This window comes from Apium graveolens, chromosome 4, assembly GCF_009905375.1.
Source record: "Apium graveolens cultivar Ventura chromosome 4, ASM990537v1, whole genome shotgun sequence".
Taxonomy (NCBI): Eukaryota; Viridiplantae; Streptophyta; class Magnoliopsida; order Apiales; family Apiaceae; genus Apium; species Apium graveolens.
This window is the reverse complement of record NC_133650.1, coordinates 270,083,071-270,098,612: the sequence shown is the minus strand read 5'-3', so window position 1 is coordinate 270,098,612 and position 15,542 is coordinate 270,083,071. Positions and strand designations below refer to the sequence as shown.

The 15,542-nt window shown below is 41.5% G+C and overlaps 2 protein-coding genes across 3 annotated transcripts; both read right to left on the bottom strand.

Annotated features, from left to right (window-relative positions):
- Positions 1–2,839: 2,839 nt before the first annotated feature.
- On the bottom strand, positions 2,840–3,217 carry LOC141719631 (uncharacterized). The gene has a single exon (XM_074522005.1). The coding sequence runs from the start codon at positions 3,215–3,217 to the stop codon at positions 2,840–2,842; it is 378 nt and encodes a 125-aa protein (XP_074378106.1).
- A 6,234-nt stretch (positions 3,218–9,451) lies between these two features.
- LOC141720976 (putative inactive purple acid phosphatase 29) lies at positions 9,452–12,155 on the bottom strand. Of its 2 annotated transcripts, none has more exons than XM_074523693.1 (4): positions 11,822–12,155; positions 10,794–11,188; positions 10,245–10,695; positions 9,452–9,711 (listed from the first exon to the last, which is right to left on the bottom strand). In XM_074523693.1, exons 1-4 carry the CDS (start codon positions 12,084–12,086, stop codon positions 9,653–9,655), a joined length of 1,170 nt encoding a protein of 389 aa, XP_074379794.1. In that variant the 5' UTR covers positions 12,087–12,155; the 3' UTR covers positions 9,452–9,652. The 2 variants fall into 2 exon arrangements, with proteins under 2 accessions (XP_074379794.1, XP_074379795.1); XM_074523694.1 differs by having other exon boundaries at positions 9,452–9,715; positions 11,822–12,154.
- Between the last annotated feature and the right edge of the window lie 3,387 nt (positions 12,156–15,542).

Here is a 15,542-nt window from a genome sequence, read left to right as displayed (position 1 = left end):
GAAACAGAAAAAGCTGTTTTGGAAGGCAATGTCTCCTCAATAGAGAAGCAAATGGACAGCGTCATCGCCCTGAATTCCACCATGCAGCTGGAGCTTGACACCCTGAATGATGATAGGCTACATGGATGGACAGAGGAGAAAAAGCTAGTTTACCAGCACGGCTTCCAGGCTGGGTTTGAAGAATGGTACTCTGGGTTCATTGCCAATGACCCAGAGTATACATTCTCAAAGTTTGATGCAGATACCCAGATATGGGTAAATGATCTCAGGGTCAGGGCCGCGGACTCCATCAAGAACAAGAGGATTTTTCTAGGCTTAGAGGAAGAGGACGCGTCCCCTGATCCTGCTTCACTTCAGACTCAGCCTCCCCCTGCAGAAGACCAAGATAAGCCACATGACGCGCCTCCTACTTAGGACGCGTCCTTTATCTTTTATGTACTTGAACTATTTTAAGGGTGCGGGCTCCTTGAAGCCTTGCAAGTTGTAAAGACTATTTTTGAACATTCACTTGCACTTCTTTTTTACTTAAGTAGTCATTTATATGGGCGCGCCTTGTGTTAAGGGCGCGTCACCTTTGACTAATTGTTATTATTTTTTACTCCGTCAAGCAAATATCCACTGTGGGCGCGTCCTCTCTAGCTAGACGCGTCTTTGTTTGTTCCGGAAAGTGCATGAGCACGGCACTACACTGTATTTATGTGTTTAACCAAGGCACAAGGCACAATGGGGCGCGTCCTAACTGTTTGACATACCTTAACATTATCTTTCAGAAATATTTTCTCTCCGGGAGAACGCGTCCTCGGTGGGGACTTGTTTTTTTTTTTTTAAATTAAGGAAACATTCAACTGAAAGAGCATCAACCAATATTACTTGGGCGCGTCCTTGGAAATAGCACACTTCCTAGTTCCATTTTTACTCAAGTTCTATTGTTCCTTTTAGCAGCCACTACTTCAGTTAACATCCACATAGAACTATCAATCAAGACGCGCCTCACCTTTGATCCAAAATACATCATCCTTCAAGCAGGACGCGTCTTTGACAAGCACTTTTTCTTTTTTAATTATGTTGTCAATATTACAGTAACATCCAGTCTAAAGGAGCATCAAACAAGATAACTTGGGCGCGTCCTTGAAAATAGTACATTTTACTTGAGTTTCATTCATATAAAACCCTAGCTTAGGGCGCGACCAAGAAAACTGAGCAAATATCCTTTTGGAAAGTTTCAAAATTTTATTTATAATGCGCTCTGATGTCAAAAGTGCACCAGTCCCACGGCTACTATGCTCTGTGGGGAAATTATTTCTAAAAAATGACCCTTCAACTAGTCCCAAGGTAAGTAGTACATGCACTACCCCCCTAGGCTAGGAGGAATTTATTTAATTCTAGCCTATAATCTGGGCATAACCCAGAATGATAAAAGAAATATGCAAGGGGCCAAAGCCACGCCTTACTGGTAATACTTTCGGAGATGTTCCGCATTCCAAGCTCGCGGAACTAGCTTCCCGTCCATATCTTCAAGGTGATAAGTCCCCTTCCACAGGATGGACTTTATTCTGTACGGTCCTTCCCAATTAGCTCCAAACACTCCATGTTGGGGGTTCCTTGTATTGGGCATCACTTTCCTAAGTACCAAATCCCCCACCTTCAGCAATTGTCCTTTTACCTTCTTGTTATAATACCTTGCGGCGCACTGCTGATATGCCGCTAGCCTTAGCTGAGAATTTTCCCTCGTCTCCTCTAAGAGATCTAAATGAAGCCTTTGATTAACCTCAGCATCTTCTTTCCCGTAACAATCTCTGCGAAGTGATCCCGATCCAACTTCCACGGGGACAATAGCTTCATAGCCGTAAGTCAGCATAAACGGCGTTTCTCCCGTAGTAGATCGCGGCGTAGTGTTGTATGACCACATCACCTTCGGGAGTTCTTCAGGCCATTTCCCTTTACGCTCCTCCAGCTTGGTTTTGAGGGTATGCTTTATTATTTTGTTAACAGCTTCTGTTTGTCCATTGCTTTGAGGATGATAGACCGCCGTAAACTCCTTCTTGATTTTCAACTCCTCACATAGCTGTCGCAACTCCTTGCTATCAAACTGCTTTCCATTGTCGGAGATAAGCTTGTATGGGATTCCAAACCTACATACAATTGAGTTGAAAACAAAATCTCTGATTTTCTTTGCGGTGATAGTAGCCAGTGGCATAGCTTCCGCCCATTTAGTAAAGTAATCGACCGCAACCACTGCATATTTGACGTCTCCTTTAGCTTTCGGCAATTCCCCGATAAGATTAATTCCCCACATGGCGAACGGCCACGGGCTTGCCATAGGCGTCAAGAGTGTCGCCGGCATAGACGAGAAGTTTGCAAAGCGCTGGCAGCGATCACATGCCCTGACGAAATTTGTAGCATCTTCTCTCATTGTGGGCCAATAATACCCTTGGCGTAAAACTTTCATTGCCAAAGAACTACCCCCCGAGTGATTGGCACAGATTCCTTCATGCACCTCTCTTAGGATGTAATTTCCTTCTTCTTCTTCCACACACCTAAGCAGAGGTTGGTTGAACCCTCTCTTGTATAGGACTTCGTCGTATATCACGTATCTTGCAGCCTGATAGTGGAGTCGGCGAGCCATAAACTTATCCTCGGGGAGTATTCCCTTACGAATATAATCTAGAATGGGCGTCATCCATGTTTCCTTGGGAGCCTCATCCACTCGCATAGTTTCTACCTCTGGGATACTAGGAATCTCCTGGATTTCAAGGGGGATGGATCCTAACAACACAGCCTCTTGTTGCGACCCCATTTTTGCCAGAGCATCCGTATTACTGTTCTTCTCCCGCGGAACTCATTCCAATCTAACTTCTTTGAACATTCCAATCAGGCGCTGTGTACATCTCAAGTATAATTCTGTTCGTGGGCCTCGCGCTTGAAATCCCCCGTTCACCTGATTCACTACCAACTCTGAGTTACTTCTTGCAATTAAGTTCCGCACCCCCATTTCCAAAGCGATTTTCAGGACATTAATCAGCTCCTCATACTCCGCATCGTTATTGGTTGCATAAAACTTAAAATGAATGGCGCTCATCAGATGGTGGCCTTCCGGAGATACAAGTACTATACCCGCACCCGCTCCTCCATGGTTAACCGCCCCATCCACATGCAAGATCCACCAAGGATGCGGAAACTCTTCCAAAGACTCCTCAGAATGAGGCGGATGTAGCATTACCAAAGCTTTATCATCAATTTCAGAATCAAATTCCAACAAAAAATCGGCTAAGGCTTGCCCTTTTATCGCTGTTCGAGGTACATATTCCAAATCAAACTGTCCCAACTCCACAGCCCATTTCAGCATTCTGCCTGATGACTCTGGTTTGTGCAGAACCTGTCGCAGCAGGTACGCTGTACGAACTTCAATTCTATGGGCTTGAAAATATGGTCACAATTTTCTTGCCGCAAGAATTAGGGCGTAAACCAGTTTCTCCATGCTTGTGTAGCGAGTTTCAGCGTCGTGTAACCGCTTGCTCACGTAGTACACTGGTGATTGCTGCCCATCTTCTTCTCTTACCAGAACTGCACTGATCGAATATTCAGAAACTGCGAGGTACAGTATTAGAGACTCCCCATCCAACGGCTTTGACAACATGGGAGGGTTTTCCGGTTGCTCCTTGATTCTTTTGAAAGCATCTTCACATTCTGGCATCCATACAAAGTCTTTCCCAGCTAATTTGATCGCCTTGAAAAATTCCTTGCATCTATCGGACGACTTGGAAACAAATCGATTTAACGCGGCGATTCTCCCAGTCAAACTCTGCACTTGTTTCACATTGGTGGGTGACTTCATATCCATCAATGCCTTGATCTTTGCGGGGTTGGCCTCAATTCCCCTGTGGTTGACAATGAACCCAAGAAACTTGCCTGACTCCACGCCGAACACACATTTTTGCGGGTTTAATTTCATACGAAACCTCCTCAGAATGTCAAATATTTCCATCAAGTGTTTGATGTGGTCACCCTCTACCTTGGACTTTACCAGCATATCATCCACATACACTTGCATAGTTCTTCCGATTTGATCCTTTAACATCATGTTTACCAACCGCTGGTAGGTCGCGCCAGCATTAATCAATCCAAACGGCATTCCTATGTAACAATATAACCCCCTGTCAGTAATGAAGGATGTATGTTCTCGATCGGGGCCATACATCGGAATTTGATTGTAACCGGAATATGCATCCATAAAACTCAACAACGCATGCCCCGCCATTGCGTCAACCAACTGATCGATTCTTGGCAACGGGAAGCTGTCCTTTGGACAGGCCTTATTGAGATCTGTGAAATCTACATATGTTCTCCACTTCCCGTTCGGTTTCTTCACCAGTACCGGATTTGCAAGCCATTCGGGGTAGAAAGGCTCTTTGATCAGCCCCACCTCCAACAACCGGTCCACTTCTTCTTTTAACGCTATTGCCCTTTCTCCACTTATCGGGCGGCGTTTCTGACGTATGCCTTTGCAATTCGGGAGGATATTCAAACGGTGACACATTACCTCCGGGTCGATTCCTATCATATCTGAATGACTCCATGGGAAGACATCAAGATTTGCAATTAGAAAGCGGGCAAGACTTCCTCTCATCTCATCATCCAACTGGGATCCCACTTTCAAAACCCTGATCGGATCATTTTTATCAACTGGAATAGATATTGTGTCTTCGGCCGGTCCCGTCTTTTCGGCGGGCATAAGGATCCTGGGATCCAAATCGAAATCAAAGTCTCGGGGGTCTTCGACTTCCACTTTCGCATCTGAGGGCGCTTCCTCGTTTGGAGAAGCATCAACCTCAATTTCATTCAAGGGCGCGTCCTTCTTTTGAGGAGCATCCACCTTGAGGTTATTCCCGAGACCTTGCAAAATCTCACTTCTTCCTTCCAACTTTTCCCCGTTAACTTCTTTCTGTATGATCGCCTCGGTGTGATTCACCACCACTTCCTCCACGCTACGGAACCTCGAAATACGTCCCCGCGTCAAAAAAGAGTTCCCAGAGACATTGGTTTCTTCCTTTCCGGGGCTTTCAACGAAATAGTGGGCATGGACCTCTCCACTTGGTTTTGTATGAATATCTTCTACATCTTCAAATGGGAGACCTTTCCCTTCATACCTTCTTCTACGAAATTCCTTGACAGCCTTATGATAGCAGTCGCGTGACTCATACTGTGACCCTCTCAGACTGCCAACCCCGATTGGCGTTGGGAACTTTATCATCAAGTGGTGTATCGAGGTTATCACCCTGAACGCTCGCAACCAAGGTCTTCCGACCAGCACATTGTGCGCGGAATCCTGATCTAGCACCTTGAAATCTATCATTTGGGTAACCGACAAGGCTCCTTCCCCGAGCGTGACGGGAAGCCTGACAGAACCCATAACTCTCACTGCTTCCCCTGTAAAGCCATAGACGTGCGCATCTTCGAAATACATGTCACTATCTGGGAAACCCAGCTTTTTGTAGGTGCTGTAGTACAAGATGTTTGTAGAACTCCCATTATCCAAGAAGACTCGATGTACGTTCATTGCCCCAATGAGCATGGTAATCACCAGCGCATCGTTGTGAGGATGATGCACCCACCTAGATTCTTTTTCCTTGAACGTAATATCAGCGGACTCCCCCTTAAAGACCTTCAGGGGTCTATCTTCCAAGTTGTGGATGTTGGTGAGCGGTGGATGTCGCGCTTCTCTCGCGTTTTTCTCCAGTGCTCGATTACTATCACCAACAAAAGGGTGTCCTCCAAAAATTGCCCTGATACTGCCAGCCCTCTGAAACTTGACCTCTGTTGTTTTTTCAACGTCCTCCGCCCGCGGGGGCTGTTTTTCATCCTTACCCTTGTCATCAAGTCCCCTGCGTTGTTTCACCTTGTCAATCCATTCTCCTAGGTATCCTGCCTTGATCAATTCCTCAATCTCATCCCGCAAGTGACGACACTCATGGGTGTCATGGTCAGTAGACTCATGGTAGTCACAATACTTCTTCTTGTCTCTGCTCTGCCACGAAGTTAGACGGTCGGGCTTCTTGAAGATTCCTCTATCCTTATTTACCTCGAAGATATGATCAATGGACGCTGCCAGCGGTGTATAATTGTTGACTCTTCTCTCGTAGTTCGATGGTGCACTCCATTCTCTCCGTGAGCTCACAGCATTTACCCTGTTAGGGCTTCTGGCGTTTCGCCGATAATCTGGGCTCAAGAATCTGTCCCTTCTCTTGGATCGTCCCTTGGAGTTATGGGTATTGTCATTCTTTTTTGTTTCTGCAAGCGACTGCTCGATCGCTTTGAACGACTCCGCCTGCGCAAGCACATCAGCTAGCGACACTGGGTCCTTCCCTTGTAGGTGTTTCCAGAAATCCGTCCCCACACGTAACCCAGCTATAAGCAATATTTTCAATGTTTCATCAGTTGCACCCCTCACCAAAGTAGATTCTGCATTAAACCTCTTGAAATATGAAGTCAAACTTTCTCCTTCCTTTTGTTTCACATTAGCCAGTGTGGTAACAGGTGGTGTGTACTTCACCGCGGCTTGGAATTGTGTCAAAAACAAAGTTTTCATCTGTTCCCAGGATGTAATTACACCTGGACCAAGTTTTTGGAACCACTGCTGAGCTCCTTCTCTGAAAGTGGCTGCCAAGAGATGGCATCGAGCCAAATCAGGTACTTGATATACGTCCATTTCAATGTTGAAATGCCCCAAAAACTCCACAGGATCAGAGTTCCCGTGGAAACGCAAGTCATTGGTTGTGTTCCTGTATCCCGCGGGCAATTGCGCCTCCCTCACAATAGCAGCAAAAGGAGAAGGAGCTTGCGCAGTCGCCATTACTCTTCCCCCCTCAAGATGGTTGAGCAACCTCTTGAGGTCGTTCACATTAAACGTCCCTACCCCAGGAATGGTTTGAACATTAGGCTGCTGGAGTTGCTCTGCGACTTGCTGAAATTCCCCTTGATTGCCCCCCGGGTGTGGCGGAGGATCTCGCCGCCCCTCGCCCTGAAGCTGCGGCGGTGGCATGTTACCATTTTGGTTCTGGATATTTTCCCGTACGCGAGGTTCATCTTGACCGCGTCGCGGAATCTCATCATTGTTCTGCATTCTTATTTGAAGTCGCCCATCATCCTGGTCATGAGGACGCGCCCCAGACCCATTACCAGTAACGCTGTGGGAAGCTACGGGAATAACGGCGGGGACTTCTCCAGCGGAGTGTGCTCCACCTCTCCTACCGTTGTAAGGGGCTCTTCCGTATTGATATCCCATTCTTCCTCGTCCATTCCTCTGATATCCCCGGTAGTAATTCCCGGGCCTTCCTCGCGGAGGGGCACGCTCGTGCTCGTGGTGCCGCGCCCCGTCATCCCTTTGGAATGCGGGGGGCACACGCGTCGTGTCACGGGGCCTCGCTTCTCCGATGTTTCCTTCCTGTTGCCGTTTTACCAGCAACATCCTCAAATCGTCATCCTCCAACCTTATGCCAAGCCTCCTTTTCAAGGCTGAAAGATCCCTTCCTCCCTCGTCTTGGTTTTGAGTGTTCTCCGCACGACGACGCTCGTCCATCGTACGCCCAGACCTATGCGGGTGTGGCACTACCTGGTTACCCAGGCGAGGCCTTTCTCTGCCATCAGTGTCCTCATCCGCAAGCTCCACAATAGGTTCTACATCATCCGAGTACTCCAAACGCCGTGGAGTGATTCGCAGGTTTTCCCCGCTCCCCTGGGCATCTCCTTCAGCTACAGAGCCTTTTCCCAAGGCATGACCATGACGGGGGAAACGACGATCTCTCCTCGTCTTTCGACGCTCTACCGTGTTCAGTCTTGAGTTAAAACTGTTAAGAGTATCCCCCATGCGATATAATTGCTCCAATATATCAGTGTTGCTGATGAGAACTGGAGGTGTCCCCCCCACATCCGGAGCCCTTGGTGGATCCGCAATGTTTCTGGGAACGTAAGGTTCGTGGCGAGTATAGCGCCCCCCTCCTTCTCCTTCAGGCCTGCTGTCACTTCCATCATAAGAACTTCCATCACGATTGTAAGACATCTTTTCCTCCTAAGATTTCGACCTTAATTAGCACCCCTCCTTCTAGCGCCAATTTGTTGACGGAGGAATCTGGTAACAACAAAGATTGAGGTTTCTCGCTGGAACTAAGATCTGTAACGGTGGTTCTTTGCCGGAAACTTAAGCGGTGTGTGGTTGATTGTGGTTGTTTTAGGCTGAGATTGATCAGAGTAAGTGGTGGCTCTCTTATCAGCTCCCAACTTCTTACCCTCTCAATGTGCCTACGTACCCTTTATATAGGGATCAAGCCTCACGTAGTTCTCGTAGAACAAGAAGTCTAATGAGTTGAGACTTCTTACTCCTAATCCCAGTAGAAGCCCTTCCCATATCCGTCTTCCGCTAGCTTTAGGAATTTCCAACTATGAGGCCCAACCGCGAAGGCCCAAGGCTCGTCCGTAATCGTAGGACTTCACGGATAGTGCATCTCTCTGCGCAAGGATAACACTCCTCTACAGCTATCTCCCTTGATTTACGAACGCAGGTATAGCCACGGTTCACCCCAAGTGCCAGACGCGTCCCTGTCCCCCGAATGAGGATAACCCACCAGATAGTAGGACAGGTGATCCCAAGCTCTTGGGTGCAAAGTGCAGGATGACTCCAAAGTTCTCCAACGAGGACACCCGTTGAATACAAGAACAGAGCTCCCAAAGCACACACCAAAGTAAACCCCACATCCCCAACGAGGACACCCGTTGAATACAGGAGGAGGCCTTCAATCATCAGGCATACCCCTGGAGGCCTTCAAGCTTTTCACGGACATCCCCCTCCTTTACCGTCTCAAGGAAGGAATTCTTCAAAGAGTACCTGCAACAAATACATTAGTAAAAATAACCTCCATTGCTCCTCTCCATGCAAGCTTTGTCCTGAATTCAACATCAAAAGTATATAGATCAAACACAGGACGCGTCCTCACCCTTTGGGCGCGTCCTCACCTTCATAAATCCAAACCTGTTTCCTCATCAATCGTTCCTTATAGCATTCAAAATCACAGGACACGTCCTAGAATTTAGGGCGCGCCCTTAACCTTATTAGACTTGCACCATCTCCTCTAAACCATCATGCACAGCATTTCACCCCCTATGACGCGTCCTTGCTAAAGTAGGCGCGTCCTAGAGCGTCCATCACCATAAGATTTCATCTGCCAAGCACTTTCATAAACATTGACGCGTCCATAAAGCCTGGACGCGTCCTTCCTTGACCACGCACTCTTCTCGCCTCGTAACATATCTCTTCTCAAGTAGGCGCGTCCTGAATGCTTGGACGCGTCCTCACTTTCACAACGCAATACTGAGTTTGACTGTAATTAGCCCACGTTTGACCCGAGTCAATCCAATGCCAAATTTTGGGTATAACGAGAAATAAGAACCAACATTCATCTATAGAATATTTTAATACATTTCAAATGCAAAGCTTAGGACTTGAGTTATGTTCAACACAAAAAGTTTATAACTGTAACTTACAGTCTGTGAAATTATCTATCTTAAATATAACTCTATTGAAGATGTCATTTTTTCTTCAACAACTGTATAATATGCTCCTCTGCAGCCATTTGTTTCTTTGAGAGTGGAATGCTAATCTTTATATGTATGCTACATTGCCCCTAGTTTTAAGCACCACCAGTTGGTTTTTCTCCGGGACTGCCTACATCAGTAGAGTTAAAATACATAAAAACATCAGTCAATAATCATACATGAATATATTTAGCATTCAGAAAACATAAGATGGTATAATTTGTGTCAAAATGCTGTTATCCACTAATCCACACATTGCTTAACAATTAAATGTCGCTAAGAAGTAAGATGGAATACAAACAGAGGTGTGCACGCAACTCAGTGGCTATGATTTCAACAGAGGCTTCTTAGCAATGTGAAATTATATTTATGCTGGTTCTCCATCATACACTCAAGTGTATAAGAATATATTATTTGTACCTTTCTACCTAAAATTCGAGTTTTATAGTATAAGAATCACAAATTGCCTAACTTATTTAAATAGGGAGTAGATGATGTCTTTGTTAGGACACTGAATACCAGGAAGTGTTTCACCATGATACGTTACGCTTTTCCATACCCCAGATTGGGCACATAGGGTGATGTAAAGTCGACCAGTATAATTTTCTAGAGTAAATAAATACTCATTCAATAAAACCAAAAATGGATCGGAAGCTTACCAGAAGAACTCTTGCTCCAGATCAGTTGCCTGTCAATAGCAGTTAAATGTCTATCATCTAATCGCTTCCAAGTTCTAATAGATTGAACTGCACCCCAACCACCCTTTTGTGTCTTCTCTAGAGATGCAACCACTACCCTTGCCCTTCTTGACCAACCAGCCAACCCATAAGCATGGTATCCGAAACCTCCAGCATAACAAAGATGTATACCAGTCAACTCGCCACAGAAGTCATTAAGGTGATCGTGTCCTGTGAAAACAGCTTTCACATCACCTGCTTCTACCATGGTTGTGAAGAAGCCTGAATTTATAGAAGCAGAGCTGATGCCTTCTTGTCTAACGCCCGTGAAGTTCGAAGAGTCAAAGTTTGCATACTCGGGAAGTGGAATGTGAAAATAAGCAAGACCAGGTGCATGATCCTTCTGTGGCACGGGCTTCGTTTTGTATGCTTTCTGCAAGGGTATTTAAATTTTTCATAACATAAGAAATCACTACCTTAACCAATCAACATGACTTAGAAACTGTAGAAAGTAATGTTCGTATTTAGTACCTGAAGCATCTTAGAAGTTTGCTGAAACCAGTACTGCTGAGAGGGTTTAATCCAGCCATAGCCAGGGATGTCTGGTACGGTAGAGTAATCTCCGCTATCAAGGAAGTAAAGATTAAGGACAGATTTATTCACAAGCCTTGAACCCTCGATACCATGGACTTCGAGGTTGTAGTTTCCATAACCATCAATATCATGGAAATGCTTGGGATTTACTTTTGACAGGGTATGATTCATACCAATTATATATTTCATTACGCCTTCCCTTGACAGAGTTGACTCTTGATCATGATTACCTAAAACCGCTGTCCATGGAATTTTAGAGGATATGGCAGGGGAAAATGCAGCATTCATAGAAGCTACAGGATTTGTTGCATCAAAACCATAGATGTTGTCCCCTACACACAGAACAACGAAATCAAATTCATAAAATATCCAGGATCTTAAAATTTCTGTAAGTTCAATTATCATAATTTGTGACAGGCCCTTCTTACATAATTAAACACCTCTTGGTTACCAAAATTAGCAGTAGACATTAAGGTCTGCTTACAATTTGGACCCAGATGTCCACAAGTGGACACAAAAAGTCTTAACATTGAAGCTTATTATTTGATACTCAAAATCAAATTACAACCATTGTCGTCAACATGACAATGTTTAAGGTTGAATTATTTAGATTAATCAAATGTCGAATTTCACTAGTTGCCAAGTTTTATGTGTGCAAATACAAGGACTAAGATTTATCGAATAGGAAATAAACATACTAAACAAAAATTTCAGAATCAACACTACTTTTAACCCTCTGGCAACCTCCTGTCAATTATTATTGCCCTATTCAACTTGGCACTAGCTACCCACAAGACTAAAATTAGTATAATTCCAAGACCCCTGATGCTATCGAGGATAAATGCAGGTACACGAAGTGCACTTTACTCTTAGTATAATTCACCTCGAACTTCAGCTAAATCATTAATAATCACTAACTATGAAAAATTCAGTATAAAATGTGACAAGCCAAGAAACATATATACCAGTAAAAACAATGAGATCAGGCTTCTCCGCGATGATCATACGACGAATGAAGGCAGTAGTATTAAGGTCAGAGCAAGTCTTCATCTGCTGGGGCAACACATCTTCACACAGAGTTTTCTTGCCATCAGCAAAGTGCATATCAGCAACTTGCAGTATCTTAAACTCTCCATGTTTATTGAACCTCAACTTCCCTGAACAGATCCTTAGTTGACATAAACAAAGAAAGAACACCACAAACTGTAAGAATTCTAGTTTTGAAACCATGGTATGTTCTTGCTCTTGTTTGTATCAGTAGTCTTGGGGTTTGTATGTATATAAGTATGATTTAAGTCTATCACGTATTGCCTAATAAAAAGGCAAAACTAACCGATTTTTTAAATGAATTAACAAATATAGCTATTTTCAAAAAATAGCAATTTTGTATTGGTCTTGCGTCATTATTTATTTATAAAAAAGTTTTACTCGAAAAATTATTATTATTATAAATTTTACATCATTTGATAATATATATAATATTTTAATTTTAAAATTTTGTATATCATTAAAAATATTCTATGTAAAAATTGATTGATGTGGATCGATACCCGTAATTTATTTGATTGAGGGAGTTTGTGTTGTAATGAAGAAAAAAAACGAGGAGAAGGATGAATTGGGGACAAAGGTTAGATGCTAGCTTTTGGAGTCTTATCTCGTGAGCATTTATGTACTCTTGTTTATGGTTGTTATTATACTTGTTAGCTTTCAATGTATATCTAATCTATCTACTCCCAAATCGTACCCTCATGTATCTTTTCCACATTCTGGTTGTTATGATCACGGAATTACCGTTGTACTCCTGTAAAATTATTTGACGGGATATTCTCCGTATTGCACTTTTGCTTTTAACTTTTCAAACGCTCCCTTTTTTCTTTTTTGGTTTCTCTTTTATTAATTATTATTATATTCTGATGTCCTCTTCGGCTCCGATTTGGATAAAAATTTAAACATTATATTTTATTCAAAAAAAATCTAAAATTATTTAAAAAATCATACTTTACGGGAGTTTTAATATGCGTACCGATCCTCCGTATTCCGATGTAGATGGAGGGAGTATTATAAGATAAAAACTAGTATATGATCTTGACAGCACTTGTAACAGTGTAAATCATCATTATACATTATATAAAACAGAATACGGGGGCATTTAGGTGACACCTCTAAAATCGTTGATCATATTTTTCTAGTTTAGTTAATAAATATTAAAAATTATAATTACTTTATATTCTCCTAAATATATTATCATATTTCGTATTATTCTCTTAAATTTTCTACAACATATTTCATTAAATTTTTTAAAATCGATTACCATCATGATATTATTCTAAGACTTTTACTTTCTCTTCAAATAAATTTATCATCTTGATATTTTCCAAAATTTTCTTTTTAATACCATTTCTTCTTTTTCTCCAAAAATCAAATTACTATATTCTATTTTTCTATTTTTTTTTATTTTAACCTATAAAATATAAGAAAGATCATATATATATAAATATTTATCATCATTTGTAATATTCTCCTAAAGTTTTCATAATATCTTCCTTCAAAAATTTTGAAATCAACTTATCATCATAATACTCTTCTAAAACTTCTCATTTCTCATTAAATCAACTTACCATGTTGATATTATCCTAATTTTTTTTAATATCGTTTCTCTTTTCTCCTAAAATTAACTTATGATATCATAGTTTCCTAAATTTTTATTCTTATTTTTTAGCTAATGAAATACTACAAAAACAAGTATTTATAAATATATTTTCTCAAAAATTTTTAAATCATTATATTATTATATTGATGTAAATGAGAAGACGAGGCGGTGAGGTTGCGCCTCTCATATCGTTTCAATTTTTTCTTTTGTAGTTTTCTCAAAATTTTATATTATTAAATAGAAAAAATATTAGTGATTAATTGTAAAAAAATTATATTGTTAAATAGAAAAAAATATTACATTATTTATTGACTAATAAATATAATTTTATGATATTAGATTTGTGAATAATGAGGGAACATATTTTTAAACTTCTTAATTAATTATATTTATGTTATGGATCAAAAACTAAGTTATAATAATTGTTGTATTTATTACCAGGGAACGTGTGCTTCGAAACTCGATTTGACTGCTATTGTGTTTCGTGACTCGATCTGCCTTAATAAGATGCCTACGTACCTTGCTGTATGCCAAGGATCAAGTCAAAAAACGTAGTTCTGATTTGTGGGGTGATGCCCCTTATATAGATGTTGGGAGTTCTTGAATTGGACTTGGGTTAGGAGACTTGGTGGGCAAGTCTCGGAATTAGAACGGACTTTGGAGTCTTAAGAGGTAGGAAGCTGATTCCTTATCCCACTAGGTTCCCTGGAGGCCAATCTACAAGGATTTATTTCTCCACTAGGACTCATCTTATCAGCTGACTTATCCCTTATTAATTAATTACGAAATTAATTAATATTCAGGGTTTTGGGCCTTCTCAAATGGGCCTTACTTTCAGCCCAATTCAGGTATAATCAATGCAACATTAATTACATACCCAGGCCTTATGTTATTCCCTATTATTTACCCCCCAAATTCGGGGAAACCGTGAAAAAGGTTTCGCAGAAGTTAAGTTCATTCGTTCCCTTATAGGGTATCATTTTTCTGTAAAGTGTGGAGCGACCTACACATTTACAACGATTTGCCTTTATTCATATTTATTTCCCGGAATTTTCCCTTAGTTCTGGGATTTTCCCTTAATTTTCTGGAATTTTCCCTTTTTTCCTTAATTTTCAGGAATTTTCCCTTAATTCTTGGATTTTTTCCTTAATTTCTGGAATTTTCCCTTAATTCTGGGATTTTTTCCTTAGTTTCTGGAATTTTCCCTTAATTATGGGATTTTTCCTTTAATTTCTGGAATTTTCCCTTATTTCTGGGATTTTTTCCTTAATTTTTCTGAAATTTTTCCTTAATTCTGGGATTTTTTCCTTAATTTTCTGGAAAATTCCCTTAATTCTGGAATTTTTTCCTTAATTTTCTGGAAAATTTTCTGGGATTTTTTCCTTAATTTTCAGGAATTATTCCCTTATTTTCTGAAAATATTCATATTTTTCAGAATTTTTTTAAAGGAGTTTCCTCATTTTCTGAAAATATCCAGGAATTTTTATTTTCCAGAATATAAAATTCTTTTTTAGAAAACATTTTTTCTTCTCTTTTTTTTATGTACATTTCGACCAGGAATCCTGTTCGACCAGGATCCTGGTCGAATTACCCCCCGTATTGCCCTTGTCGACAGATCTTTCGAGGAGGAGCATTCGATCACAATTTCTGGTCAAATTTCGATCAGGATTTTACACTATATATATATATATATTTATTTATTTATTTTTATGTTTCGACCGGGATCACAATCATTTCGGTCAAGATTTTTGTTTTTGACCGAATTATACCTCCTTTCTTGCCTTAGTCGAAGTGTTTTTCGATCCGGAGTGTTCGACTAGGATTCCTGACCGAATTTCGGTCAGGATTTTTCCTCCCCCTCTTTTTTTATTTTTTGACACTGATTTTGACCGAATAAATAGCCAACATTTTCCTGGTCGTAGCTTATTTCGACCTCAATCATTCGATCAGAAATTCAACATAAATATTGATCGAATTGGTCAGGATTTACGTTTCTGTTTGGGGGTCCATTTATTTCCTGGGTTTTTTTTGGGCCA

Coding starts and splice junctions, on each gene's coding strand:
- LOC141719631 (XM_074522005.1), bottom strand. CDS start 3,217: ATGCTACATCCGCCTCATTCTGAGGAGTCTTTGGAAGAGTTTCCGCAT.
- LOC141720976 (XM_074523693.1), bottom strand. CDS start 12,086: ATGGTTTCAAAACTAGAATTCTTACAGTTTGTGGTGTTCTTTCTTTGT. Junction 11,189..11,821: donor TGATCTCATTGTTTTTACTG/GTATATATGTTT, acceptor TTCTGTGTGTAG/GGGACAACATCTATGGTTTT. Junction 10,696..10,793: donor AAACTTCTAAGATGCTTCAG/GTACTAAATACG, acceptor ATACCCTTGCAG/AAAGCATACAAAACGAAGCC.